Source organism: Pongo abelii, chromosome 7, assembly GCF_028885655.2.
Source record: "Pongo abelii isolate AG06213 chromosome 7, NHGRI_mPonAbe1-v2.0_pri, whole genome shotgun sequence".
Lineage (NCBI taxonomy): Eukaryota > Metazoa > Chordata > Mammalia > Primates > Hominidae > Pongo > Pongo abelii.
This window is the reverse complement of record NC_071992.2, coordinates 22,050,439-22,078,316: the sequence shown is the minus strand read 5'-3', so window position 1 is coordinate 22,078,316 and position 27,878 is coordinate 22,050,439. Positions and strand designations below refer to the sequence as shown.

The 27,878-nt window shown below is 50.1% G+C and overlaps 1 protein-coding gene and 1 pseudogene across 4 annotated transcripts in view; one reads left to right on the top strand and one right to left on the bottom strand.

Annotated features, from left to right (window-relative positions):
- The window catches only part of LZTS1 (leucine zipper tumor suppressor 1), a 57,699-nt gene extending 52,640 nt beyond the window's left edge, over window positions 1-5,059 (top strand). For all 4 annotated transcript variants that reach the window (XM_003780631.5, XM_054561305.2, XM_063726567.1 and 1 more), the window contains one exon: window positions 821-5,059. In XM_003780631.5, coding sequence (XP_003780679.2) covers window positions 821-1,462 — 642 coding nt within the window. In that variant the 3' untranslated portion in view covers window positions 1,463-5,059. The remainder of the gene's footprint in view (window positions 1-820) is intronic.
- Window positions 5,060-21,402: 16,343 nt separating this feature from the next.
- Window positions 21,403-21,500, bottom strand: LOC112134745 (U6 spliceosomal RNA; annotated as a pseudogene).
- Between the last annotated feature and the right edge of the window lie 6,378 nt (window positions 21,501-27,878).

The window sequence follows — 27,878 nt, the reverse complement described above, 5'->3', positions numbered from 1 at the left end:
CCATGGTGGCAATGGGGTGGAGTGATTAAACTGTTAGGATCAAATCCCTACTCTTATACTTTATATATTTTATATATATATATTAGCCCTCAGGCTGGTCACTTCACCAGCTGTTTGCTATCATAACCTCTCTGTGCCTCAGTTTCATTGATGTAAATTGAGGATTACTAATAGTACCTACTTCATCGGGTTGTAAGGAATAGATGAGCAAATGTATGGCTTGGCACTTAATAACACTACAAATTATTAGTGAAAGTATGTTTACAATAATATACTTATGTGTGGCTAGGCGTGGTGGCTCACGTCTGCAATCCCAGCACTTTGGGAGGCCGAGGCAGGCAGATCACTTGAGGTCAGGAATTCGAGACCAGCCTGGCCAACATGAGGAAACCCCGTCTCTACTAAAAATACAAAAATCAGCCAGGTGTGGTGGCAGGTGCCTGTAATCCCAGCTACTTGGGAGGCTGAGGCAGGAGAATCAGAGGGGAGGCGGAGGTTGCAGTGAGCCAAGATCACGCCACTGCACTCCAGCCTGGGTAACAAAGCGAGACTTCTTCTCAAATAATAACAATAATAATATACTATGTGTCATTATACATGATGATTATTATTTTATCATTTTACTATATAGCCTAGCTCGATAACCTGGGAAAAGGTCACAGCAATGTCCAGCTTACTTTCAGATTGGACAAAGGCTGGAATGCCTAACACCGGGCCACCGCATCCGGAGTGGCTTGGTTATTTTAGGCAGCTGAGCTGTCACTTCCCTGGGTAAGGACACTCACCTCTTGGCACTCTGTCTCCACCCCACCCTCGGCAGGTGTGCCAGAAGTCAGGCGAGATCTCCCTCCTGAAGCAGCAGCTGAAGGAGTCCCAGACGGAGGTAAACGCCAAGGCTAGCGAGATCCTGGGTCTCAAGGCACAGCTGAAGGACACGCGGGGCAAGCTGGAGGGCCTGGAGCTGAGGACCCAGGACCTGGAGGGCGCCCTGCGCACCAAGGGCCTGGAGCTGGAGGTCTGTGAGAATGAGCTGCAGCGCAAGAAGAACGAGGCAGAGCTGCTGCGGGAGAAGGTGCACCTGCTGGAGCAGGAGCTGCAGGAGCTGCGGGCCCAGGCCGCCCTGGCCCGCGACATGGGGCCGCCCACCTTCCCTGAGGACGTCCCCGCCCTGCAGCGGGAGCTGGAGCGGCTGCGGGCTGAGCTGCGGGAGGAGCGGCAAGGCCATGACCAGATGTCCTCAGGCTTCCAGCATGAGCGGCTGGTGTGGAAAGAGGAGAAGGAGAAGGTGATTCAGTACCAGAAACAGCTGCAGCAGAGCTACGTGGCCATGTACCAGCGGAACCAGCGCCTGGAGAAAGCCCTGCAGCAGCTGGCATGCGGGGATAGCGCCGGGGAGCCCTTGGAGGTTGACCTGGAAGGGGCTGACATCCCCTACGAGGACATCATAGCCACCGAGATCTGAGGGGCTGGGAAGGCGAGTCTGGGGACCTGGCACTGGGAGGCAGGGCTCTCCCGTGCATCCCCCCTGCTCAGCAATTCAGACCTGTCTGAGAGACGCCACTCCCTGGGACACAGACCCAGGACCCCCGAGGCGAGGGCAGGATGGCCTTTCCTTCCATCTCTGATGTCCCAGTGCTCACCAGCCCTGCAGCCCACCAGACCTCAGGCCCTGACTCCTCTGGCTTTCCCAGGAGATGGGTCCAGGGGTCTGTATGCTTTGGTTAAGGGCTCCGTAAATTTTGGCCTTTGTTCAAAATAGCTATCCTCTCCCCCTCCTCCAGGGAAGGTGGCCACAGCAAGTACAGCGGCTCCCCTGCTCTTCTCATCCCAACCTGTTTTTCCTCCCGGACACATTGGAATGCCTTGGAAATAGAAAGAAGCCATATATGACCAGAAGCCTTGGAACCAGCCCCATCAGAACCTGAGCTATTTTCCTCTAGCCGCAGAGGTGTAGGGGTGGAATGAGCTGCGGGGAAGCTGGCTTCGAAACCTCAGGGCTGTCCCAGCCCCGGCAAGCCACAGGAAGGAGGAGAGAGACAGGCAGCCCAGCAGTGTGGAGACCCTGCCACAGCCAGAGGAGGGCAGAGGGAGAATCCAAGGGTTGAGAGCCAGTGGCGGATGATGGCCAGCCCCTGGGGCCCAGCCCCTGTTTACTGGTTCTTGCAAATGGGAGCTGAGCAGCCTCTGAACAGCCAGTGGCCTTTGACCTCGGTGACCACTCTTCTTTAAGCCATAGACCCTGAGGCCCTGGGCTGGGTGCTGCGAAGGGAGGGTTGAAGCCACCGTGAACCAGAGGGTGTGGCTTTCCAGTCGCCCTCGGGGAGCCTCCCCATCTGTCCAGCTGGGGCCAGAGGCTGGGAGTCCCTACCTGGTTCACGTTGGCCGGTGGCTACTCTGGAATGTTTTCCCCTCCCCAGAATCAAGCTTTTGCTTGATCCAGAAGAGCCCATATCACTAAGATGGCATATATGTGATCTGGACATTTTCCTCCTCTGCCTACAGCCAGGTTTGGTGGCACACCTTTCCCCCTTAGCACCTTCAGGGCTGAGTTCTGGGTTTCTAGAGGTCAGGACGGCTCCTCAGAGCGCCAGGAAGCCAGAGCCCCAAGCAGGACGAAAAAGAGGCATATACATAGCAGTGTGCATAGCCTGGCCACCAGCCATCCTCCCTCCACCTCAAGACCCCCATTTGTCCCAGACTAAAGGATCCAGAGAGCAGGTCCCTTTCTCAGGAGCTTGGGCAGTGCCCCAGGGAGTCCAGGGTTTCTCTGCAGATGTGCAGAGCTGGAGGCGGTGGTAGAGAAGGATAAAAGGTGGAGTTTCTCTGTTGTTTGGTTCAGGGATTTTATTTTTATTTTTATTTTTATTTTTATTTTTATTTTTATTTTTATTTTTATGAGACAGGGTCTCGCTCTGTCCCCCAGGCTGGAGTGCAGTGGCATGATCATAGCTCACTGCAGCCTCATACTCCTGGGCTCAAGCAATCCTCCCGCCTCAGCCTTCCAACTAGCTGGGACTACAGGTGCACGCCACCATCGCCACCATGCCTGGCTAACTTTTCATTTTTTTTGTAGGGACGGGCTCTCGTTTTGTTGCCAAAGCTGGTCTCAAACTTCTGGCCTCAAGCAATCCACCTGCCTTGGCCTCCCAAAGTGCTGAGATTGCAGATGTGAGCCACCGTGCCTGGCCAGATTTTTCTTTTATTCTTCTTTCTTTCTTTTTCTTTTTTGCTTTCTTGTCTTTTCAGAAGCAAGCCAGACCTAGCAGGCTGTTCCATGTTCTATTTTTGACTGTAGCCACAGCTGCTGTTCTCAGGACAGCAGCCCTTCCCACATGCCTGCGCCTGCTGCCTGCTGAGATGAGGAGGGGAGCGTCTGGGAACTTGAGTCCGAGGCCAGTCCCCATTTCTGCCTCGCTCACCGCTGGCCCTTAGAGACCCCGAGGTAGGGGTGGGAAGATGCTTCTCTCCTTGCTCCCCACCCTCATGGGTCCTAGCCCTTCCCTGAGTGCGGGCTGAGGCCAGAGTCACCTTTTCTGTGGCTGGCTCTACCTTCCTGTCCCTGGGGTTCAACGGTGCCCATCCTGCCATCCTCAAACGACAGAGGAGCTTTTCTGGAATTTCAAACCATTGCTCTTAGTCCCAAGCTAGGCTTAAACCTGGAATCCACAAGCAAAGGTCCCTCCCTGCCTGAGGGCAGTACCCTCCATTGGGCACAGTTCAGACCCAAGTCAAAGATGCCCCATTCCTTGCCCCCCAGCCCTCAGTTCCTTCATTTCCACCAGGCTGTGCCTTGTTTGAGTTTTTTCTCCCAGTGAGACTGCCCCACGGAGAGAGAGGAAAGCGCTGGCTCCCCCTCCCCAGGCTGGAGACCCCCCCCTCCAACCACAGGAAAGAGCAGCCAGAGTCCAGCGCTCTGCCCTCAGACGTTGCCTGAGAAGAAGTGGCTGCCACACCCAGGGGAAGGCCATGAGGCGCGAGGCTGTGCTCCACCATGGTGTCCCCGTACCCTCCATACACAGGGCAGTGCAGCCTTCTCCATATCTCCACGGCCCTGTCCCAGGCCAGCCCAGATGTGTTCCCCCCAGGCCTTGTCCAACGTCCAAGGTGGCAGATGTCTTCCCTGGGCTGCCACCAGCCCCGGCCCCAGAGTGGCCCACAGTGGCACTAGAATGCAAGTGTCCTGCGACCTCGCGACCTCACCTTCCTGTGGGTGTTCTTTCCTGCCCTGTCCGAAAGCGCCCTCACTATTCTTGGACCATGCTAGATTCTGCCTCTCTGGAAAGAGGCTCTGGACAGCAGAAGCCTCCAAGCACAGAGCCTGGCCCCAGGCCCCAGACAGGGTGGGCTTCCTGCCCTTCCCTCTGGGCACGCCTGCTGGCTGACCCACTGACCCACTTGGATGGACCAACCTGCTCTGTCCCCAAAGGACACCTGCAGGAGACAGCAGCACTCCGCACCACCTCACCAAGGATCGGACTCTGCCCCTGGACCTCAGAATGACTGGACTGTCACTGGGTTCCCTCCTAGCTCTCTGGGTGAACTCCTGCCAGGCACACACAGCCCCTATAGCACTGAGCTCACATGGGACTGGGATATGGGGGCATCTCTTCCCCAGAGAGGCATTCAGTGAGCCTCCTGTGCCTGGCCCCAGCCTGGGCCATCTCTTAGGTGAGACAGTTGCCCGAAACTAAGCCAGGCCTGGCTGGAGGAGCAGCAGCTTTGGGAGAGGGATTTCCCTGCAGACCTCAAGTCATCATGCGGTGGGTGCTGCCATGACAGAGGCTGCACCCCTGGGCCAGTGGGGCTGCTCACCCACCTCTTGTGCAAGGTAGCCTTCGTGCTGCGCCTGCAGGCAGAGCTGGAGCCCCCAGCAGAGGCAGGCTGGGACGGACCAGCATTTGGAAGATGTACATAGTTATTTTTCTCTTTGTGATTTCTCGTTTGGTTTGGTTTGCTTTTGACAGCTTCGTTTTATTTTTGACGTCACTTTTTGGCCATGTAAACTATTTGTGGCAATTTTACGTTTTTATTTATGAATAAAGAATGCCATTTCTCACGCCTTCTAGAGCCACGTGTGTCTGCCCTCCTCTCCCCTCGCTGCGGTGTGGCAGCTGCCTGGGACTTCTCCCCTTGGAACAGGAAAGATGACATCCCTTCCACCAGTGACGGGGGTGAGGAAGGCGGCACAGGGCAGTGGAAAAGGGGCTCCAGGGGTCAGATAGGCTTCAGCTGGCCCCTGCCCCCATCACCTATCCCGGGACCTTATCTGTGAAATGAGACGAAAAGGGACCCAGGGACAGGTGTCCATGTAGATTCAGAGCATGCTCTCCAAAAGAGAGCCCCTCCCCACCCAAACTGCACGCCCCACTGGCTGCTTACCTCACCAGCCAACTCCTGGGTCTACTGCATATGGCCTGTTGGCAAACGACCAGCATGGCTACAGTTGCCACTGCCCCAGGGCCCCCTGGTGGGGCAGGTGCAGTCACCACCATGGCCATCTGTCCAGCCAGCCTACCTGCTACCCCCTTGACAACCTTCCCTACCATCCCGGGCTCACAGCCTAGGCCAAGAGGGCTGCTGCTCAGGTGGCAGGAGACAGAAGGGACATGTTACGAGCAAATTGATAACGCAAGGCAGCCTAGGGGGCACATAAGGGGCAGATGACAAGGCCTCTGAGGTGGGGAAGGCTAGTGTAGACTGGGGGGTCTGGGGAGATGCAGGCAGGAGAAGACCTGGGGCAAGGGTAGGACACAAGAGGAGCGGGAGGGAGGAAAAGACCAGAAACGTGTCTCCGGGGCGGGCGTTCACACAGCTCCCTGCCCACCTGTGATGGGAAAAGAGCAGCTCTGGGGGTTGGAGAGGCAGAAGAGCCAGGGTGCAGGGGCCCCCACAGAAGCTCAACTCACTGAGCCAGGACAGGAGCCAAATTCTGATTAACATATAAGCCCCAGCTTTGGGACAAAAGGGTCACGTCAGACCTGGGGTAACTCTTCCCTCTCTTCCTCCTAGACCTGGCTCAGGCTGCTGACCTCACTAAAACATGCCTCTCACTAATCACACCCTTGGGTCACCCCTTCCTGTTTAATTCTAGCAGGCCCAGAGACTCATTTTAACCAATGGGATAGAGCAGGAGTGATGCTCTGCCAGTTTTAGCCTACCTAAGCCTAGAAGGCCTAGCAGCTTCTACTTTTATTCTATTATTTGAGACAGGACCTCAGTCTGTCACCCAGGCTGGAGAGTGCAGTGGTGCGATCGTGGCCCACTGAGGCCTTCACCTCATGGGCTCAAGCAATCCTCCTGCCTCAGCCTCCCAAGCAGCTAGAACCACAAACATGCACCACCATATGTGGCTCATTTTTTATTTTTTTTTCTGGAGATGGGAAGGTCTCACTATGTTGCCCAGGCTGGTCTCAAACTCTTGGCCTCAAGCCATCCTCCCGCCTTGGCCTCCCAAATTGCTTGGATTACAGGCATGAGCCCCTGTGCCTGGCCCGCTTCCACTTTTATACTGTTGGGAGCCCTAAGCTGCCATATAAGAAGCCCACCCTCCCATTTTGCTGGAAAGGCCATGTAGGGTAGGAGGGGCCACTTGTCCCAGAGTCTCAGCTAGGTCCCGTATCCAGCTGAGTGCAGCTGAGTGACTACCCAGGACCCAGCCGATCCCATGGGGAGCAGAGCTTTGTTCCCCACTCTGCCCTGCTACAGTCCTCACCCTCAGATCCCTAAGCACAGTAAATGACCGTGTGTTTAAGCCACTGAAGTCAGGGGGATCTATTACATGGCATAAAAATACATCACCAGAATGCCTATCAGCATGCTCCTTTGCTTGCCACTTGACAAGCCTCTCTCCATCCAAAGGGCTCAGAATGGCATAAAAAAAAAGCAACCCTAGAAAAGCACAGGGCGGGCCAGGTGTGGTGGCTCATACCTGTAATCCCAGCACTTTGGGAGGCTGAGGTGGGCAGATCATCTGAGGTCAGGAGTTCGAGACCAGCCTGGCCAACATGGCAAAACCCCGTCTCTGCTAAAAATACAAAAATTAGCTGGGCATGGTGGTGCAAGCCTGTAATCGTAGCTACTCAGTAGGCTGAGACAGGGGAATCGCTTGAATCCAGGAGGCAGAGGTTGCAGTGAGCTGAGATTGCACCACTGCGCTCCAGCCAGGGCAACAGAGTGAGACTCTGTCTCAAAAAAAAAAAAAAAAAAAAAAAAAAAAAGATAAAGAAAAGCACAGAGCCATGGGAAAGACCATTCCAGCTGGAAGAGGAGCGGCGAGGCAAGGGGGCAAAGAGAGGAGAATTGAGGGCTTTTCCTGATCCCATTTCCTCCAGAGCCTTGCCTAGAAACAGCCTTCCTGGAGCCTCCCAAACATGCTTATTGTTTTATTTTTTGTCTTGTTTTGTTGTAGAGACGGGATCTCACTATATTGTCCAGGCTGGTCTCAAACTCCTGGCCTCAAGTAATACTCCCACCACAGCCGCCAGAAGTGCTGGGATAACAGGCATGAGCCACCCCATTCAGCCCTCTGCTTATTACTTTAGGAAAAAGAATAGAACAAAAGGGAAAGGGGAGAGAGAGAGAGAAGAGACAGAGAAAAAGGGAAAGAAGGAGAGAGAGAGAGAGACTCCTTCTTCCTTGACAACAAGCAGCTCAATCCTCAGCCTCCACCGCACACATTGCACAGTCTCAGAATATTTTTATCGAGCCCCAGACGGACTCAGTGCACAATTGAGCCTGTGAGAAGGGAGACAGTTGGGGATCATCCCCAGGCATTCACAGCAGCAGGTGTTTTCTGAGTTATTTAAGGAAGGTCACACTGTCCCCAAATATCTCCCCAACCCAGGTGCCACAAGGCCTGAAATATCACAATTTCATGCATGCATGCATGTATTCCTTCAATAAATATTTATTGGACTCCTACTTTTTACCAGCCCTGTTCTAGATGCCAGAAATACAGAGGTGAACAAAGCAGTCGAGGTCCCTTCTCCTGATGAAGTTTACACTTTGGAAGAAAACAAATAAATAATTTTCCGCTATAATAAGTGCTACAAAGGAAATAAAGAGGGTAATATAAGCTGTCTGTGGAGAAACTGGAGGTGCTGTAACTGGAGCAGAGTGAGTGAAGTGGGGAAACTGGTACAGTGAAAGGAAAGTTGGAGAACCACAAATATCACCTGATGTCACTATCTTGACAGCACATGCTGTCCTTTTCTAACCTGGATTCCCCACCCTCCATGCCAAATTCTTTCTCTTAGAAATCTCTTCTTGGCCAGGCACAGCGGCTCACGCCTGTAATCCTAGCACTTTGGGAGGCTAAGGTGGGCAGAGCACGAGTTCAGGAGTTCGAGACCAGCCTGGCCCTGTCTTTACTAAAAATACAAAAATTAGCCAGGTGTGGTGGCAGGTGCCTCTAGTCCCAGCTGCTCGGGAGGCTGAGGCAGAAGAATTGCTTGAATCCAGGAGGCGGAGGTTGCAGTGAGCCGAGACTGCACTCCAGCCTGGATGACAGAGTGAGACTCCATCTCAAAAAAAAAAAAAAGAGATCTCTTCTCTGGGGGTCTCAGTAGATATGGTTGTGTGTGTGTGTGTGTGTGTGTGTGTGTGTGTGTGTGCCCACGAGCACACAGGCACACAAGACAGGGTCTCACTCTGTAACCCAGGCTGAAGTGGTGCGATCACAGCTCACTGCAGCCTCCACCACCTCCAGGGCTCAAGCAATTCTTCTGCCTCAGCCTCTTGAGTAGCTGGGACTAAGGCACACCCCACCATGGCTAGCTAATTTTTGTATTCTTTTGTAGAAACAGGGTCTCGCTATGTTGCCCAGGCTGATCTCGAACTCCTGAGCTCAAGTGATCCACCTGCCTCAGCCTTTCAAGTGCTGGGATTACAGGCGTGAGCCGCCATGGCCAGCCCTCAGCAGACACCTTCTTATCTTACCAGGGGACTTGCAGCTTTTCTTCCCTAACCTCAGCTTTTCTTGTTCCCACCCACTGGACATGTCTACCTTCCTCTCCATCTAAAACAAACCCCTCCCACCACCTCCCAATAAAGACCTTTGAAAAGCCTTAAGCATTAAACGTTGTTCTTCTCACATATGAAATTAAAGACAAAATTTTGTGAAGTGGCACAATTCTTATAGAGATGCTGAAATTAAAATAGTTTCTAGGTAACTTAATTAAAAAATGTTCAGCTTTAATTATCTATATATATATTTTAGAGACAGTCTCTGTCACCAAGGCTGGAGTGCACTGGCACAATCATAGCTCACTGCAGCCTCCAACTCTTGGACTCAGGTGATCCTCCTGCCTCAGCTTCCCAAATAGCTACTAGCCACCAAATCCAGCTAATTAAAAAAATGTTTTTGTAGAGATGAGATCTCACTATGTTGCCCAGGTTGCTTTCAAACTCCTGGCCTCAAGCAATTCTCCTGCCTCAGCCTCCCAAAGTGCTAGGATTACAGGCATGAGCCATCATGCCCAGCTAACTTATCTATATATTTTTTGTTTGTTTTAGTGGGAGGGATGTGTTTACTGGGGCTCCGAGCACAAGTTTATTCTGCCTACTGTATAATCCAGATTTTCCCCCAGGTGTCTCTATCTCTCACTGCAGTTTGGAGCCATTGTTGACTCCTGCCTCTCCATCATCCTCTCTGTCCAATCAGATCGTAGATCCTGCAGGCTCTATCCACTCCTCACAGCCCTCCCCACCACCCTCTTTTCTTTCTACATCTGTTAGCTCATTCGAGGTCATCAAAAGGATTGCAAAATGTCCAAGACATCTTAGACCTTAGACATCTTCTAATTCTCACCATCTCAATTTTATAGACATACAAAAGGGAGACCTAGAAAGACAAGAGGGCTTTCTAAAGGTCACACGGCTAGTTGATGACAAACCTGGTCTCCTTGACAGCTCTAATAACCCTGCTAGTTTCTTTGCCCCCACTCTGGCCCATTAAATCCATTCACACACAACAGTCCGGTTTACGCCTCCAGTGCTGCTGACATCATAACCTTGCCCTGCCCAAAAGCTTGAGTGGCTCTTCACTGACCTCAGAATCATCTCCAGCCCTCTTAGCTGGCTTTCAGGCCTCTCCATTTCATGGGGTTCCAACACCCACCTCTGCAAACTTGAATCTGATGGGAGGGGCCAGAGCGCATTCCATAAAACATCACATCTATCATCAACATTAGCTCCATCAACAATGAGGGATTCCTCTTGTCCATCACAATCTTTATGAAAAGACCCCCCTCTGCTGCCCACTTCTGTGTTCTACCTGAGACCTTCCAAGAGGCAGCACGTACAGAGGTTAAGTCCTTTATCTGGAGAATCAGCTGGCCACGTTAGCGTCCAAACTCCTCTGCTGCTGAGATAAGGTTACTTAGACCAGGCGTGGTGGCTCGCTCCTATAATCCTAGCAGTTTGGGAGGCTGAGGTGGGAAGATTGCTTGAGACCAGGAGTTGGAGACCAGCCTGGGAAATATAGGGAGACTCCGCCTCTACAAAAAATACAAAAATTAGCCAAGCGCGGTAGTGCACACCTGTAGTGCCAGCTACTCAGGAGGCTGGGGTGGGAGAATCACTTGAGCCTGGGAGCTTGAGGCTGCAGTGGGCTGTGATGGTGCCACTGCACTCCAGCCTTGGCAATAGAGGAACACCCTGTCTCAAAAAATAAATAAGTTACTTAGGCTGGGTGTGGCGGCTCACGTCTGTAATCCCAACAATTTGGGAGGCCGAGGTGGGTGGATCACTTGAGGTCAGGAGTTCGAGAACAGCCTGACCAACATGTTGAGAACCCCATGTCTACTAAAAATACAAAAATTAGCCAGGCGTGGTGGCACGCACCTGTAAACCCAGCTACTCAGGAGACTAAGGCAGGAGAATCGCTTGAGCCCGGGAGGCAGAGGTTGCAGTGAGCTGAGATCGCGCCACTGCACTCCAGCCTGGGCGACACAGCGAGATTCTGTCTCAAAAATTAATAATAATAAAAAATAAAAAAATAAATTGCTTAAACTCTCTGGGCTTCAGAGGGTTGTTTTGACAATTATGAGATAATGCTCAATAAAAGTTAAAGTATTGCTACTGTTTATTATGACTACCACAATTTAGTGACATGATACTCATTAGTATTTGTTAACAAAATGTCCCTGCTTCAAGCCAAGATGAGCTACAGCGGTGCACCAGGCTCCCTTGGCCTGGCGAAGCTCTACCCCATGGAAACAACTGATCTTATTCTGATGAGCTATCTCCCCAGCTCACTGAGACCTTTTCTCTCCAGGTTTCAATACCAGAAGGCTGCCTTATGGGGGTATGCCCCTGGGACCAAGGGCACAGCCGGGGGAAAGAAAGGAACAAGGAGGGATTTGCTGGGGGTGTGGTGGAGAAGGGTTGGGCCGGGCCACCCTGCGACTGTGACACTGACCAAAACCCCCGGCCGAAAGGGAGCTGGTTAAAATCCTTATTCACCACCTTTGGCACCTCTTTCCCTCTCCCCCCTCTTTCAGCTCTGCCACATAGTGCCAGCCTGAGCGTATACGCATGCACACACACACACACACACACACACACAAGAGCATGCACACACGCAGCCCCCACCATTGTCCTTCTACCCCTTGCCCCCCACTGCCTCAGTTACAGCTAATTGAGAGGTAAATAAGCTCATGACAGCGGTTGTAATCAGTGACATGTGAAGCAAATTAAATTTCTTACACCAAAAATAACAGAACGATTTGCCTGCCACGGCCCGTCACTCAGATGGCCCCCTCTTGGGTTGCGGGGGCCGTGCACACATAGCCTGCGGGTTTCAAGGTCCAGGGTTCCCTTTTCTTGACTGGCTTTTCCAGGCAGAGACTCCAGGGGCTCAGCAAAGCAGGCTGGGGGTGGCGGGTATTACCCATACCAAATAGAAAAGAAGTGCCCTGGAGTCCCTGGCATTGACTGGGCTGGGTGCTGGCTGACTTCTCAATCCTGTCACTTGCATTTAACCCTCACAGCAGCCCTGCATTCTACACTGTCCTGTGAACAGTGGATAGTCACAGCCCCAGGCCTGACTGTAGCCAATGCACAAGCTCTTGGTCTGCTGCTGGGCTGCCTCCTCCTCCCAGCCTTGCTACAGCTGTGGACAAAAGTCACAGTGGTGGTCAGGGCCACCCTGCTGTCCTCCCACACTATGCATCAGAGTGGCCCAGCTCTCCCTGGCCACCGTTTCTTCTGGCCCCTGAGAAACACCCATCTGAGCTGGGAGGTGCTTGGCCTGCTCTGCCCACCTGGATTGCTGCCATGCTGGAGCAGGGGTGTTGCCTGGGACCCGCCCACTCCTCAGAAAGAGGAAAGGAGTGGCCTGAGCGCCATTGCCCACTGTCAACCTCACCTGCCTCCTTCCTCAGCTTCCCAGGCCCTTCCTCTGCGAAGCAAACGCTTTCCAGGGAAATTCTGGCTCCAGCATTCATCTGGCTGGGCCTCCAAGACTATACTTAGAAAGTGGGAGAGGACACAGCCATGCCAATGGGCCAGCTCCAGGGAGAGCTGGCATCACCCAAGACTCATGCTGCAGAAAACCAAAGGCAAGTCCTCCACTCAAAGTCCCGCTCCCACCACCCAATCCCGTTACCCTCTGCCTCCCCCTGCTTCCTGAGCCCAAGAGCAGTGTACACGCTCAGGCCCAATTTCCTGCTGCTGTCTTACAATATTATAGTTTGATCGAGGATTTTCCTACTTATAGACTCCCCAAGGGTACAGCTATCTCAGAAAAGGAAAAAGCCTATCAAGCAAATGTGCTTTTCCTGTACACACACACACACACACACACACACACACACACTGCTCTTTTTCTCTAGTTTCTAGATGTCTTTTAAACTTAGGGCTTCATAGGGGTGTGTGTGTGTGCATGCATGTGTTTTTTTGTGTGTCCGTGTATGTACGTGTGTATGTATGTGTATGTGTTAGTGTATGCATATATGTATAGCTGTGCATGTGTGAGTCTGTGTATACGTGTGTATGTGTATATATGGGGGTGAGTGTATGTGCGCATGCATGTGTATGTCTGCACGTGTATGTGTGAGTGTGCGTAAGTGCATGTGTGTATGTGTGGGTGTGAGTCTACGTGTATATATGTGTATGCATGTATACGTTTATGTAAATTGCATGCATATATGGGGGTGGGTTGAGTGTATGTATGTGAAAGTGTGTGTATATATGTATATGTGTATGTGTGTATGTATTGTGTGTATGTGAGTGTATACATGAGGGTAGGTGTGAATGTGTGTATGTGTATTTTGTGCATATCTGTGTGTATATGTGTATATGTATATGTGTGCATATCTGTGTGTATGTGTGTGTACATATGTATATGTATATGTATGTGTGTGGGGTGGTAGGTGTGAGTGTGTATGTGTATGTGTATATCTGTGTATATATATGTATATGTGTACGTGTGTATTTGTATGTGTGTGTATATATACCGGTAGGTGTGAGTGTGTATGTACATATACGTATGTGCATATCTGTGTGTATGTGTGTGTATATCTGTATAGGTATGTGTGTGTGTGTGTATAAATGGGGGTAGGTGTGCGTGTATGGTGTATGTATATATATGTGCATATCTGTGTGTATGTGTGTATATATGTATATGTGTGTGTGTGTGTGTATACATGGGGGTAGGTGTGTATGTGTACATATGTGCATGTCTGTGTGTGTATATATGTATATGTATTTGTGTGTATGTGTGTATACATGGGGGTAGGTGTGTGTGCGTGTGGGTGTGTGTATTTGTATATGCATATCTATGTGTGTTTATGTATATGTGTACGTGTGTATGCATTTGTGTGTATGTGTGTGTATACATAAGGGTAGATGTGAGTGTGTGTGTGTGTGTGTGTATGTGTGGATGTGGGTGGGAGGGGCTGAAGGGTGTCCGCATATGGAAGGTGCTGCTTTCCTTCCATTCTTTCATTTCACCCCCACCCCCATGGGCACCAGGGCACCTGCTAACCTCCTGGAAGTGCCTGCGATGTGGATGAGGACTCAGGGCGCAGACCTGTCTGAGGGAAGTTTTTGGGTGTAGACCTGTCTGAGGGAAGTTTCTGGGTGTAGACCTGTCTGAGGAAAGCTTTTCTGGGTACACCTTGGGGAAGACCTTGAGGAAAAGAAGTCAGAAGGATGGGTAGAGAGGCGAGTTCACCACGGGCCAGTCACAACAGAGGGCTCAGCTGCTCCTCACCCGGGGTGGGGTGAGAGGGCTAGGCTTTGACGTCCCCACCCTTACTCCAACCCCACACCTCAGCCAGTGCCTGGGCTGACTCCCCAAGCTGGGATGGATGTGTGCCTGGGCCAGGAAGCTCTCTCCAGCTGAGGGCAAGTCTCAAAGAGGGATGCAGCTCTGCACTCTAGACAGCTGGGGAATGAAAGCCTCACCCTGGAAGGGAATCTGGGTCACTCTCCAGGTCTCCCCCTACCCTCCTTTCTCTCCCCTCTTCTCTGCACTCATTATTGCTGCGCCCCCCCGCCTCTGAACCCTGCCCCACAAACCAAAGCCTAATGGATGTGGCAGAGTCTCTCACCAGTCCCCAACCCCCAAGTCCTCCATGGATGGCATCAAAACCAAACCTCACATCCCGGGCCAAGCTGCAGCATGGGCTACATTCACGCACCTCCTCCTGCCCCACAGCCAACTGTGTAGAGGTTTGCGGACACTCACCGCCAGGAAGCAAACTCTCGGGGAGAAGGAACCTTGGTTGAATGCCTCCAGTGTTCCTCAGCGTCCAGCCAGAGTCTGGGCTGGTGAAGGAAGAGGGCTAGGGTGGAGGTGGCTGCTTGTAGTTGTTCTGTGGGTTGTCCAAGAGCCAGTCTCCTTACTGAAAGCCAGCTCAGCTGTAGGTGACCTCTGACAGGTGGCCCCATCTTACCCTTCAATGCATCGGTCCCAGAAGCCAACCCAGCACCTACTGGCCCCAGCAGGTGCTCAGTACGAGGGCAGGAAGGGCTCTGGATGGGGAGTCAGACTTCCTAGGAGCTCGTGGCCAGTTCTCCCAATTGGCCTTGAGCAAACCCCTTGACTTCCAGGGGCCCAGCTCCTCCTACCCATAGGGTCATGGTGATCCAGAAAGGACTTGGGCTGCCTGGCGAGGCCATTCTAGGCAGTAAATGACAGAGAAAGTGGCTGTTTCCAGGCTATTGTACTCGACAGAGAGAAGAGAGGAAAGACTTGCGACCATGGGGGAGGTGGCCAGGAGAGCTGAGGGCTTTCCCTGCCACAGCCCAATGAGGCACATGGAGGCCGTGAAGACCCCCAGGACCCTGGGGGTGGGGGGAGCTGGGAGCAGGGTTAGCATGAGGTGGGGTTCCCCCTGCTTTATATCTCCCGGAAAGGTGGGCACAGTGACGGGCCCTGCTTTCTCTTAGAGGCTCTGAGAGGAAGGGAAGCCAGCAACGCCTGCCCTGCGGGCACAGAAGGGGTGGTCTTTGCGTCTAGTCCAATCTGTCCATTTCGGGATGGGGTCTCAGGGCACTGGTTACTCCTTAGTCACTTTGGGGCTTAATTACAAGTGGGGGGGGGCGTGGAGGAGCGAAATGGGGAGTGGGTGAGGGGTGTGAGCCCTAGGGCTGGTTGTCGCAGCCATGCTTCAGGGTGGGATCACGCCATAGTGAGATCCTTGTGACGCTTTGCCACGAAGTTCAGGGGTCTCTCAGTTTCCTAGGGCTGCCATAATGAGTTACACAGACCACGTGACTTATAACAACAGAAATTAATTCTCTCCCAGTTCCAGGGGCTGAGAATCCATGATCGAGGTGTTTGGTCCAGGGCTCCTTTCCCCCAGAAGGCTCCAGGGGAGATTTCTTCCTCGCCTCTTTCAGCTTCTGGTGGCCCCAGGTGTTCCTTGGCTTGTAGTCACATCACTCCCATCTTCGCCTCTGTCTACATGGCTATCTCTTCCCTGTCTCTGTGTCTTTATGCGGTGTTTCCCCCTCTGGGTCTCTCTTCTTATAAGGACACCAGTTCTATTGGATTAAGAGCCACCTTCTCTTAACTAATTACATCTGCAATGACCCTATTTCCAAATAAGGTCACATTCTGAAATCCTGGGAGTAAGGACATCAACATGTCTTTTGGGGGGACACAATTCAATCTATAAAAAGGGGCATTGGGAGGACTGAGATTCAAGGGTGCAAGCACTGGTTTGGGGCTTGCTAAACGCCCGAGTCCCTCTTGCTCCATCCAGATAGGAGCAAACCCCATGAAAAGGAGAGCTGCCAGACAGGGGAGGGTTCCGGGGAGTGTCTAGCGAGTGCCTGTGAACTCCCAGAGGTTGTTTAAACCGCCCTCTGTTAAGAAGGGGGTGGGGCCCGGGTGGGTAACTCACTCAAAGCAACATGATTTTCCCCAGAATAGACCCAGGTCCCAAGAGTGGGGCACAGGGGCCCGTCCCCCTTTGAAGTGCAAATGCCGGCCCCTGGGTGCAGCCCTCCCAGAATAATCAGTGTCTTGCATCTGCTGCCCCGCCTGAAGTGTGACCCGCCAGCTGCTCTCGTTCTCTGGATGCCCCACTGGCTGAAGTCAGGTGGCTGGAAGGATCAGGCCCCAGGCAGACCCGGTAATCAGCACTTAGCAGGGAGGGGGAATTAAGAAAACAGAGTGTTTAATGTGCTGGGTGGCAGCTGCGGTTCCGCTCCCGTTTGCTTAGATACCTGCTGTCCCCGCTGGGCCCTGGGTGGGGGGAGGGCAGCACGAGCAGCCCTTTGTTTAACAGCAGCTCACTTACAGGAGCCCCAGGCTGTTGGGCAGGCTGCAGGAGGAGAATGGGGCATTTGGTGGTTTTGATAACGATCAGCAGTGACCTTGGTGATAAAGATGCTTAGCGCCAGTCTCCTCTGTGGCACAGAGTCCCAGCTGGCTGCTCTAGGGTCACCCATGGGGCTCCACCTTAAACCCCAGAGCTTCTCCACAAGAGAAGTCAAAACCAACACCATAAACAGGAGGATTCTGTTCTAAAAGCTGGAGTTTTGGAACCAGACAGAGCAGGAGCAGCTATGGAGACTGGTGGTGAGACCTAGCGTGCCGTCGGACTTTGGTTATCTAGCCCAAACCTCAGTTTTCTCGTCTGTGAAACAGGAATCAGTCATTACAGGGTGGGCATGAGAAGGTGTATGTAAAACACCTGTCAATAATATTCAACGTACTCTTTCCTCACTAAGACCCAAGGTGCCTCTAGAAAGGGTTAAGTCCTGGCACCTGTCCCCGGAAAAAACGGGTAAGGTCAGGTGACAGAAAAACACCAGGTAGCCCCCTCCGGGCCTCCTGGTGCTCAGACCTTGCTCAAGAAGGGATGGCTTCCTTCTTTCTTCCTCCCTCCAACCCCTTTATCTGTCCCTTCTCAGCCGTGACCACGTTACCTCTTGGGCTACCTGCCTCCTTTAGGGCCCTAGTGGGGTAGATCTGTCTTGGCTGAGATAAAACAAGGCCAATCTAAATAGCTCCTAGGCTGAGCAAGACAGCCTGAAATTCAATGTTCGCTGAGTGAGTGCTCTGGACATCCGATCACCAGTGAACAAACCCCCAGCACTGGCACCCGGAGCCTTGGGTCTATAGGACCAGCCAGACTGGGGGAAGGTGGGCTCAGACATGCAAAGCTGCCACCTGGGGGTGATGCCCAGGGTTGCCTTCTCCAGAGCTTCTCCTTAGAGGGGACAGAGCTGTGCCCCTGAGACTCTAGAGCCCACAGGGAAAGGCCTTCTGGGGCTGGCACCTGCTCCTTGTGCCTTTCTGGGCCCCTCAGGGACATCAGTCCTGACCTGCCGCAGGGAAGACCCCATGGCTCTGAAGAGGAGGCATTGGAATAGGAACTATATTCCTTTGCTCGAGTGGGTTACTGTAACCAAGAACCACAGGCCAGGTGGTTTCAACAACTGAAATATATTCTCTCACAGTTCTGGAAGTCTGAAAATCAAGGTGTCAGCAAGTTTGGTTCCTCCCACAGGCTGTGAGGGAGAATCTATTTCCTGCAGCTCTCCCAGGTTCCAGTGCTTTGCTGGCAACCTTCAGCATTCCTTGGCTTGTAGCCGCATCACTCCAATCTTCACACAGGACCTCTGTCTTCCCATGGCCGTTTTTAAATAAGGACACCAGTCATATTGGATTAGAGGCCCACCCTACTTCAGTGTGACCTCATCTTAACTAATATCTACAATGACCCTAGTTCCAAATAAGGTCACATTCTGGGTACTGGGGGTTAGGATTTAAATATATAGTTTTTGGCAGGGGACACTACTCAACCTGGACTTAAGTGTAGAGTAGGATTTGTTTTGAAGACAGAGTCTTGCTCTGTCCCCAAGGCTGGAGTGCAGCAGTCTGACCTCGGCTCACTGCAACCTCTGTCTCCTGGGTTCAAGCAATTCTTGTGCCTCAGCCTCCCAAGTAGCTGGGATTACAGGCGTGCGCCACCATGTCCAGCTAATTTTTGTATTTTTAGGAGAGACGGGGTTTCACCATGTTGGCCAGGCTGGTCTCAAACTCCTGACCTCAAGTGATCCACCTGCCTCAGCCTCCCAAAGTGCTGGGATTACAGGAGTGAGCCAACACACCCGGCTGGATTGTGACCAAAGAAGTAGCACCCTCCTGATATTTGCTCTCCTAAATCTAGGGCAAGAGAGCTTTCCAGTATGACTTATTTGGGAGAAGACAAAAAAGCTGGTGTGCTTGGGGCCAGGGCCTCTGGGGCAGGAAGGAAGCTGCCCTCCTGCATAATCGCTGTCTCTCTGCCTGTGCAATGTGCTGGGAAGAATTAGGTCAGCCTTTGAGCTTTGCCATGAGGTAGCAGAAACTATTAAAAGTTGTCCTGTGAGCTGACTTAAAGCCCAGTGGTTTAGCACGATTTGGAGAGAGGAGTGGCCTCACGTCTCTGCCCCATGGCTCTGCCTCTGGGGAAACCGCCCAGGTAAAGTCCACATGCATGCATCCCACGAAGCTGCCCTTCATCTCTCCAGGCCCCTTCCTGATCTGTCAATCTGCCTAACTAGTTGTGCCTATGTCAGAGAGCTGTTTTGATAAGTAAATCAGATGATAAGGGCAAGCTGGCACACAGTAAATGCACGAATTCCGGCCATTGCTAGCCTGAGTCAGGGAGGGATGCCCTGCAGAGAACACAGAAGGCATCTTACAGTGTAGAATTGCGGGGAATACAAGGGCAGACCAGACCAGGGGTGGAACGAGGGCAGCGGACACGGGGAAAGGAGGTGCCTAGGATGACTCCCACTAAGAGATCCACAGGAATACGGAGGAGGAGCTGCCTCCCCAGGCACGGACTTAAGCACCCAGCTCTTAAAGCTCCCTCTTCCCGTGTGGTCTACTGACACCTGATGGTAAATAGTGGAAATGCAGCAAGAGTTGCAAGGTTTTTGTGTGTGTGTGTGCGGTTTTTTCTTTTAATTTTACTTCTGTAACAAGATTAAAAGTACTGCTGCCTCTTCAGACACACAGATACCTGTGCCTATGGCTACTCTAAGTTTCCCCATATGCACTAACTGACACAGACCTGAAACTTATGAGGGCTTTACGCTGGGGTCCATGATGGTGCTGCTGCTGCTGGGCATCTTCTTTCTGTTCAGGGCCAGGTCAGTCCAAGGGCAGGCTTCAGAAAAGAGTCAGGCCGGGCGCGGTGGCTCATACATGTAATCCCAGCACGTTGGGAGGCCGAGGTGGACAGATCACTTGAGGTCAGGGGTTCGAGACCAGCCTGGCTAACATGGTGGAACCCTGTCTCTACTAAAAATATAAAAATTAGCCGGGTGTAATGGCTCACGCCTGTAATCCCAGCTACTCAGGAGGCTGAGGCAGGAGAATCGCTTGAACCCGGGAGGCGGAAGTTGCAGTGAGCCAAGATTGCGCCATTGCACTCCAGCCTGGGCCTGGGAGACAGAGTGAGACTGTCTCAACAAAAGAAAAAAAGGGGAGGGGAGAGTCAGTCCTTTCTGGGCCTAAAAATCTCTAGAGTAGAAGCTGTTGCTGCTACTTGATTACAATATGCCTTCCTCACCTTGTCCTCCAACTAGCAAAAAAAACCCAGACTGCCCCGGCCAACCCGAAGGGCTACAGCACAGCTGTCTCTGTCATTCTGAGCACCTGAGTGTTTGGATTTGGGGAAAGGAAGTGGGAGGGGGAGAAAGAGGAAGAGAAGAAGAGAGAACAGCTTGAGAAGGACACATCTGGTACTTTCTAGAAATCTATTCAAAAATTAGCACTTCCTGGAGATGCCATGACGTGGTCAATCACCTATCTAGGAATTAGGATTCAAGACCTCTCTCCTTTTTTTGGGCACTGAGCTGAGAAGTCATTCTTGCTCTGGAATGACTGGTGACACAATCTCTAGGCATCGTCAATGACCAAACTGAGCAGTGGTGGCTGGGCCTTGGGGTCTAAGGGTGCAGCCAGAGCTGGGGAAGGTGGGCTCCCTCTCTCGGGCATGAGCAGCTGCTGCCTGGGGGTGATGCCCAGGGCTGCTTTCCCTGAAGCTTCTCCTTGGGGAAGGGCACTCACTCCCTGATGGGACAGGGCTGTGCCACCAAGACTCAGGGACCTGCAGGGGAAAGGCTTCTGGAGCTTCAGGGGAAGGGCTTCTGGAGCTGACACCTGCTCCTTGTGCCTGCCTGGGTCCCTCAGGAGCCACAGGATCTTGTCTTGTCCTCAGGCTGTAAGAGCTCTCTAGTAACTACCCATCCCTGTCCTCCAAGACCTGCTCGTTGCTGGGTGTCATATAGCAGAAATGAGAGGTCCTCTGGGTTAGTGGGTGCATCAGACCTTCCAGCTGCCATGCCGACCACTCTCAGGGCAGCTCTCTGGGGGCCTCTCTTTTAATATGGTTAGGAGTCGTGGTGGTGGACGTGGAGAGAAGACAGTACAAGGTCAGAAGAATTTGGTATTTTATTTTGTTCTTATGAAAAGGGTGCCAGTGCCAAGCCTGTCTTTCCTGAAATAGTTTTACTTAGGAATACAATTCTGGTAGCCCTAAGGTTAGCCATCCTACTAAGAAATTTTGGATACCCACATTTATGGCCATTGACCTTATTTCTCTGATAACACTTAAGGGCCTGGTCATAACCTTCTTACCCTACAATACAAAGACAAAACAAACAAAAAACCACGGTCTTTGGAGAACAAGCTATGAGTTAAAGCCAGGCTGGTCACACTACCTATGTGAACTTGGGCAAGTTACTTAACATCTGGCTTCAGTACCATCATTAACAGAACATCTCTCATCAGCCACATGAGAGAGACCATAAGACATTAGCTTCCTCTAGACACTCAAGGCAACTTAAGGTCACTAATTCTTCTAGGAGACATGGAATCTTTTTCCTTTGTTCTGAGATCATGAGATGATAAAATAGTTTGCAACTAATTTTGATTTTTTTTTCTTTAAAAAAAAATTTTTTAAACACGTCATCCTTGTGCAGGAGCCATGCTAATGTTCTCTGTATCATTCTAATTTTAGTGTATGTGCTGCCGAAGTGAACACCTACTTTGGATGTCTACAATCACCCGGTGATACAGAGATAATCCCAGCTCAGATTGCTTTACAGATAAGGAAACTAAGGCTAAATGACATAGTCATTGAGGCATGAGCCTTGAATCTCCCAAAGCTGTGAACTCGTTTTATCATAAAAACATAAGGCTTGTTGTTCCTTTTCTTTTAGAGACAGGGGCTAGTTCTGTTGCCAACGCTAGAGTGCAGTGGCATGATCATAGCTCACTGCTACTTTGAACGCCTAGGCTCAAAAGATCCTCCTGCCTCAGCCCTTCCGAGTAGCTAGAACCCCAGATACACACCACCAGGCTTGGCTAATTTTCATTTTTATTTTTGTAGAGACAGGGCCTTGTTATATTGCCCAGGCTGGCCTCAAACTCCTGGCCTCAAGTCATTCTCCTGCCTTGGCCTCCCAGAGTGCTGGGATTCTAGGTGTGAGCCACTGCACCTGGCCCCTAGGTTTTTTTTGTTTGTTTGTTTTTTTAGGTATATTATTCGAGATGTAGAAATGGAGGCGATGAGATGAAACAGTTCCCCACTCACCCAGAGGACCTCTCATCTCTCATTTCTACTGTATGACATTTCTGCCATTTGTCATGCAATCAATAAGAAAAAGGCAAAGCCAGGATTCAAACCCAGATACTCTGGTAGATATTTTGTAGTGTTTTCTCTTAATCTTTAACAGTTTATTGTCCCCATTTATGTGATAAATAGGGTCAGAGATAGTAAACAACTTGTCTAAATTCTCATAATGTAATGGTAGAACATAGATTTCATCTCGGATCTGCTGTTCTCCAAAGCCCATGATTTTCCATGTTAGGCTACCACAATCTGAGGACCTTTCTGCACAGCAGGAACACAGAGTGACAGAAGGAATCTCCACTAGATTTCAGCATTCCCGAGTTCCAATCCAGTTCTTCCACTAAATCTGGGTCAGTTACTTGGCCTCCCTGAACCTCAGGTAGCGGGCAGTAATGTTCCCCCTGCCCTATCTTCAATATTAGAGGATAGTGGGCTGAGGTGGGCATGGGGGTTCGTGCTGACAACAGCAATGCACTTGGAATCTTTCCTGGGCTCTTGAGGAAAACTCTATTCCTTATGCCTTCTTTTTACATGGCAGCAGCAGAGTACTAAATGCCTCCCCAGAGAGCTCCAGTTGCTTGAATTTGTGTTAATGTCACTTCCTGTATGTTGGTATTTGTATTTTCCAAAGCAAGGGGAAGACCAGGAACAGAGCCCATGAGGCAGAGCTGGGGAAAAGTGCCAGGTCTGATCTAAGAAAAAGATCCTGTTGTCCTCAAGCTGAGAAGCCAGAGCTTCCCATCCCAGGCTTCTGTACAGGTCTGTAGGGGAAACAGCAATGGCCCCCTAAGATATTTATTCTATCCTGTTCTAGAAAGGGAACTCACCACCTCTAGAAAAATTGATCAGGAGTAGAGTAGTGAGTTTAGCAGTGTCCTGCCTTGGGTGAAATGGTCCATTCCTCGTGTAAAAGCTCTGCTGCTGGCTTTCAGTCTTGGATTGGCATCCTCTGGAGTTTGATTTGGTGATATAGGAGGGACAGGAAAAAGCCCATCATTACGTAGACAAGATGGCAAGAAAGAAGTCCAGGTGCTGCCCAAGAGGGATCCTGGGCACCGCCAGGGCACACTGGCCGCAGGCCAGAGTCAGATTTCCTGGATTGCAGAAATCATGTGGGCTCCTTGTCCTCCACCCATTTGGGGACCTTAAAATGAAGAAAGCTATCTTTGCAAAGTACATGGCTTTCCACAAGAAATACAGATGGCTTAAAAATTTTGGAATTCTGTGATAACCTGGTTTACTTTAATACAGTATACTTTTTTATGCATTAAATTTGCAAGGATTTTTTTTTTTTTTTTTTTTTTTTTTGCCTATTACAAGTCAGGATGTCGGTTTCTGGGGAGAAAGGGGAGATGGTTAGTCACTGAAAGGGGACAGGATGGGGACCTCTGAGAGGCTGGAAATGTCCTGTCTAGTAACTTGGCTCTTGTTACACAGGTGTGTTTATTTTGTGGAAATGTATCAAGCTATCACATTAACGATCTGTGCAGTTTTCTATGTATGTTACTCTAATAGAAAATTTTCTTAAAATTAAGGTGTTTCCGGTTTTAGTGTTTTAACAAGAATGAACACCCAGTGCTAGAGAAGGTGCAATGAAATCATGGTGAGACCAAAGGCTGTCATACATCTTTTTTAAAGCAGTGGAGCCAATATAAGTAATGAGCTTTGGTAGCGTTCATATTCTTTGTCCTATACTTTTGGAAGTCTCTTAAATATCCCAGAACACAGACGAATATTTATGCACCAATAAATTCATCACGGTGTAAGCAAAAGTTGAAAATATGCTAAATGTTAAACAACAGAGACAATATGGGTATATTTATGATAAAGTGTCATATAGTCATTAAACTGAATGCTTAATAAGTGCAGTTTCCCATGCAATTAAGAGGCAGAATGAAAAATTTATGTTTCTTTAGTTTCAACTATATTAAAGCACTTGGAGTCTGACAGTAAAGAAAGACCTGGTTTTTCTTAAGAAACGACATTAAGTTTATCTTTAAAAGCTCAGTAAATAAGCTGGAAGCTACTTGCTTCCAGAATAAATCCGATTATTGGGCATTATAAAAAACCCCACTCCTGCACACTGCCAGTGAAAATAGAAAACGGGGGAGCCACTTTGGTAAGTCGTTTGATAGTTCTTCAGAAGGTTAAATACGGAGTTATCGTATGACCCAGCCATTCCACTCCTAGGGATATACTCCAGAGGAATGAAACATACATCCACACAAAAACTTGTACATGAATGTTGATAGCAGCATCAATGGCCCAAAAGCAGTTGCAACTCAAATGTCTGTCCACCAATGAATGGATACACACAAAGTAGTATATTCATATAATATTATTTGGTAATAAAAAGAAATGAAGCCTGATTATGTGTTATGACCTGGATGAACCCGGGAAACACTATGCTAACTGAAAGATGCACTGTATGATTCCATTTATAAGAAATATCCAGAACAGGCCGGGCGCGGTGGCTCACGCCTATAATCCCAGTACTTAGGGAGGTCGAGAAGGGTGGATCACTTGAGGTCAGGAGTTCAAGACCAGCCTGGCCAACATGGTGAAAGCCCGTCTCTACTAAAAACACAAAAATTAACCAGGCATGGTGGTGCACGCCTATCATTCCAGCTACTCGAGAGGCTGAGGCATGAGAATCACTTGAACCTGGGAGGCAGAGGTTGCAGTGAGCTGAGATCACGCCACTCACTCCAGCCTGGGCGACAGAATGAGACTCTGTCTGAAAGAAAAAAAGAAAAAAAATCCAGAACAGGCAAATCCATGGACACAGAAAGATCAGTAGTTGCCCAGGACTGGTAGGGTTGGGGAGAAACGGAGAGTGGCTTCTAACGGGTACAATCTTTTGGGGGTGGGGAGAGAACATGAAAATGTTATAACATTGATTGTGATGGATGCACATTCTGTGACTATACTAAAAATCATTGAATGGCACTTTCAATGGGTGAATTGGATGGTATGTGAATTACATTGCGGTAAAGCTGTTAAATACACACACACTCACACACACACCCGCACACACACGTAACTCTTCTCTGCATCACCTTCAATGGTTCAGTGCACATTCCGTGCTTCGGTCATCATCTATTAAGGCGGGTTCTTCTGTAATCAGGGTATGTAGACTGAATCTGTTATTACATTCTTCATGCCAGCCCTTATTGGCTTAAAATATATCTTCTATATATCTTCCACACTCATGTTTATCTTTCAGAATCCTTAGCAAAACGTATGGGTAACTCCCTGGTATTTTCACAGGTTGTTGAAGCACTTAGAAGTAAGCCACCTAGGCCCCATCTCTCTCTCTCTCTCCCTCCCTCTCTGGATAACCCAGAAATGTACACACAAACCTTTCAGCCCTTATTCCGCCCCTGCCTTCTGGTGGAGGTGGAGGAGGGCTACTGCATCTCACACTTCAGCCTGGTCTCACTCCTCATCGTCTCACAGGATTCACCCTCACCACTTCAGTTCCTGGGGTCTCATGATGGGAAACAGGGATAGCAAAGGCCAGAAAGAAGCACAGTGGAGGATGGTTTCCTGAACCCTCCCTGAAAACCAAAGTGGCTGAAGGAAACAACAGCAGACCCATGAGAAGCAAGGGGCTTTTGCCTGTGTGCAGTGGCTCGCGCCTGTAATCCCAGCACTTTGGGAGGCCGAGGCAGGTGGATCACTTGAGGTCAGGAGTTCGAGACCAGCCTGGCCAACATGGTGAAACCTCATCTCACTAAAAATACAAAAATTAGCCAGGCATGGTAGCACACACCTGTAATCCCAGCTACTCAGGAGGCTGAGGCAAGAGAATTGCTTCAGTCCAGAGGTAGAGGTTGCAGGTTGCAGTGAGTCAAGATCGCACCACTGTACTCCAGCCTGGGCAACAAAGTTAGACAACTCAAAAAAAAAAAAAAAAAAAGAAGAAAGAGGCTTTTGAGAAAGACTGCTAAAGGACCACAATTCCCCTCATGGCACATGTAATCTAAGGAATTCAACAGAACTTTGTTATTTGGAAATTATTTTTGTTTTTCAATGGACCCCTCAGGTTAAACCACACGGCTGTTTTGTAATCTCATGTACTGCAAGTTTACACCTTGAACACATCTCTTCTTGACATGATTCCCATAATCTTATATATATGTGGTCCTCAGGAGAAGACAGCCAGAATTGCCGTGGGCTTTGGCTTAAGAAGACAGAAGGGCAAAGCCGCAGGTGGTAAAGTCATGATTGTTGAAAGGTTCTATATGATAAAGTGTTAAATTTTCTCAAAGTCATAGGATTATGGAACTCTCTTCTTCATGCTTACCTGCACTTTCCAAGTTTTATCGGAACAATGAACATCTAGTAGGTAAACCACTAATGAAGCTTCCTTGGTGCTACGGCCACACTTGAGTGCTACTGAATAGTAGATCCTGGGGAAATGTGTAGTAGAACCAGAGAAAAGAATGTCTTACGTCAGAGTATATTGAGGTTTCCAGCAACCTAAGCTTGAATCAGAGTCCCAGCCTCTGTGAGTTGGTCCCAAGGCCCATGGTCAGTGCTCACCTCCAGTTCCAGCTTCCTGCTTGGGAGAGGCCTTGGTTTCCATGAGCTGAGCCTCTAGATTTTGGAGAAGGTTTTCTATGGACAGCACAGACCCAATAACAAAAGTAATATGTGAGGAGGCTAGATCTGACTTTTAAACCTGTTCAGTTACCAGAGAGATCAGTAACTCCCTAACTCATAAAGGGAGGGATGGTTAAGGGAACTAGAAATATTTAGACTGAAGACTTAGAAGTGGCCAACTATCTTCAGAATGGTAGAAGGTCAACACCTGGGAGAGCCCTAGGGGACAGCCCAAGGATACCCCTCTGTGAAGTTAGAGGGAGGCAAGTTTCTTGGTTTAGGAAGATTATTCCAACTACCAGAGATGCCCAACTGTGAGTGGACTGCCTGCTGACACCGTCCCACCTTCACCAGAAGCTGGATCTCACTGCTTCAGATGCTCAGAAAGCCCTTCAGTTATCAGGAAAGGGCTGGACCAGATCATCCTTGCCATCTCTCTACCCCGACCTCCCGATTCCACAGTACAGGGCTCCTTACACCGATTTCAGTTTATTTTTATCAGAGCATGTTCCCTTATAGTCCCCAGGCTAACATGCAGCTCCAAAAAAAGCACTATTTGATTCAGTGAACTGTTGATTGCCAGTCACTGAGCCGAAAGTGTCTGTTTCCGGAACTCAGTGTTTAGCCATTGCCACACCATTCAGGGGCTGCTGCCCTCTTGTGGAAATGAAGAATACCACTGCTTAGAAAAGAAATTAGATGCATTTGGAGGCTATTGTCTGTACACACATTTCCATCTTACCTTCCCCTAAAAGCTTAACATTTTAGTGTGAGCCCTAAGCTTAACTTTTTAGTGTGAGCCCTGAAGTTCTTAGGTCCAGATAGTTAGGGCCTTTGGTTTACATTCACGCTACCATTCTGTCCACCAGGATACGGAACTTTAGCCACAATACAAAATCCTGGTTTCTAGCGAGACTGACATTGTGAACACCATTTTGATGCGTGGAGTGGCCTTTGGATGTTAACATTGTGCTGTGGGAAGAGCACTAGCCCAGGCTTAAAGACCCAGGTTTCAGCTCGTGTTCTGCCATTCCCTTGTGACCCTGGACAAGTCATTTTCCAGTTGCATCTGTGGATAAAGGGCTACACGACCACTGGTACCTGGAATGCTGTAATTTATTAGATTTAGAAAATGCTCTAGGAGTTTGGAGATGAAATTCTTTGGAGAACAGTGTCATA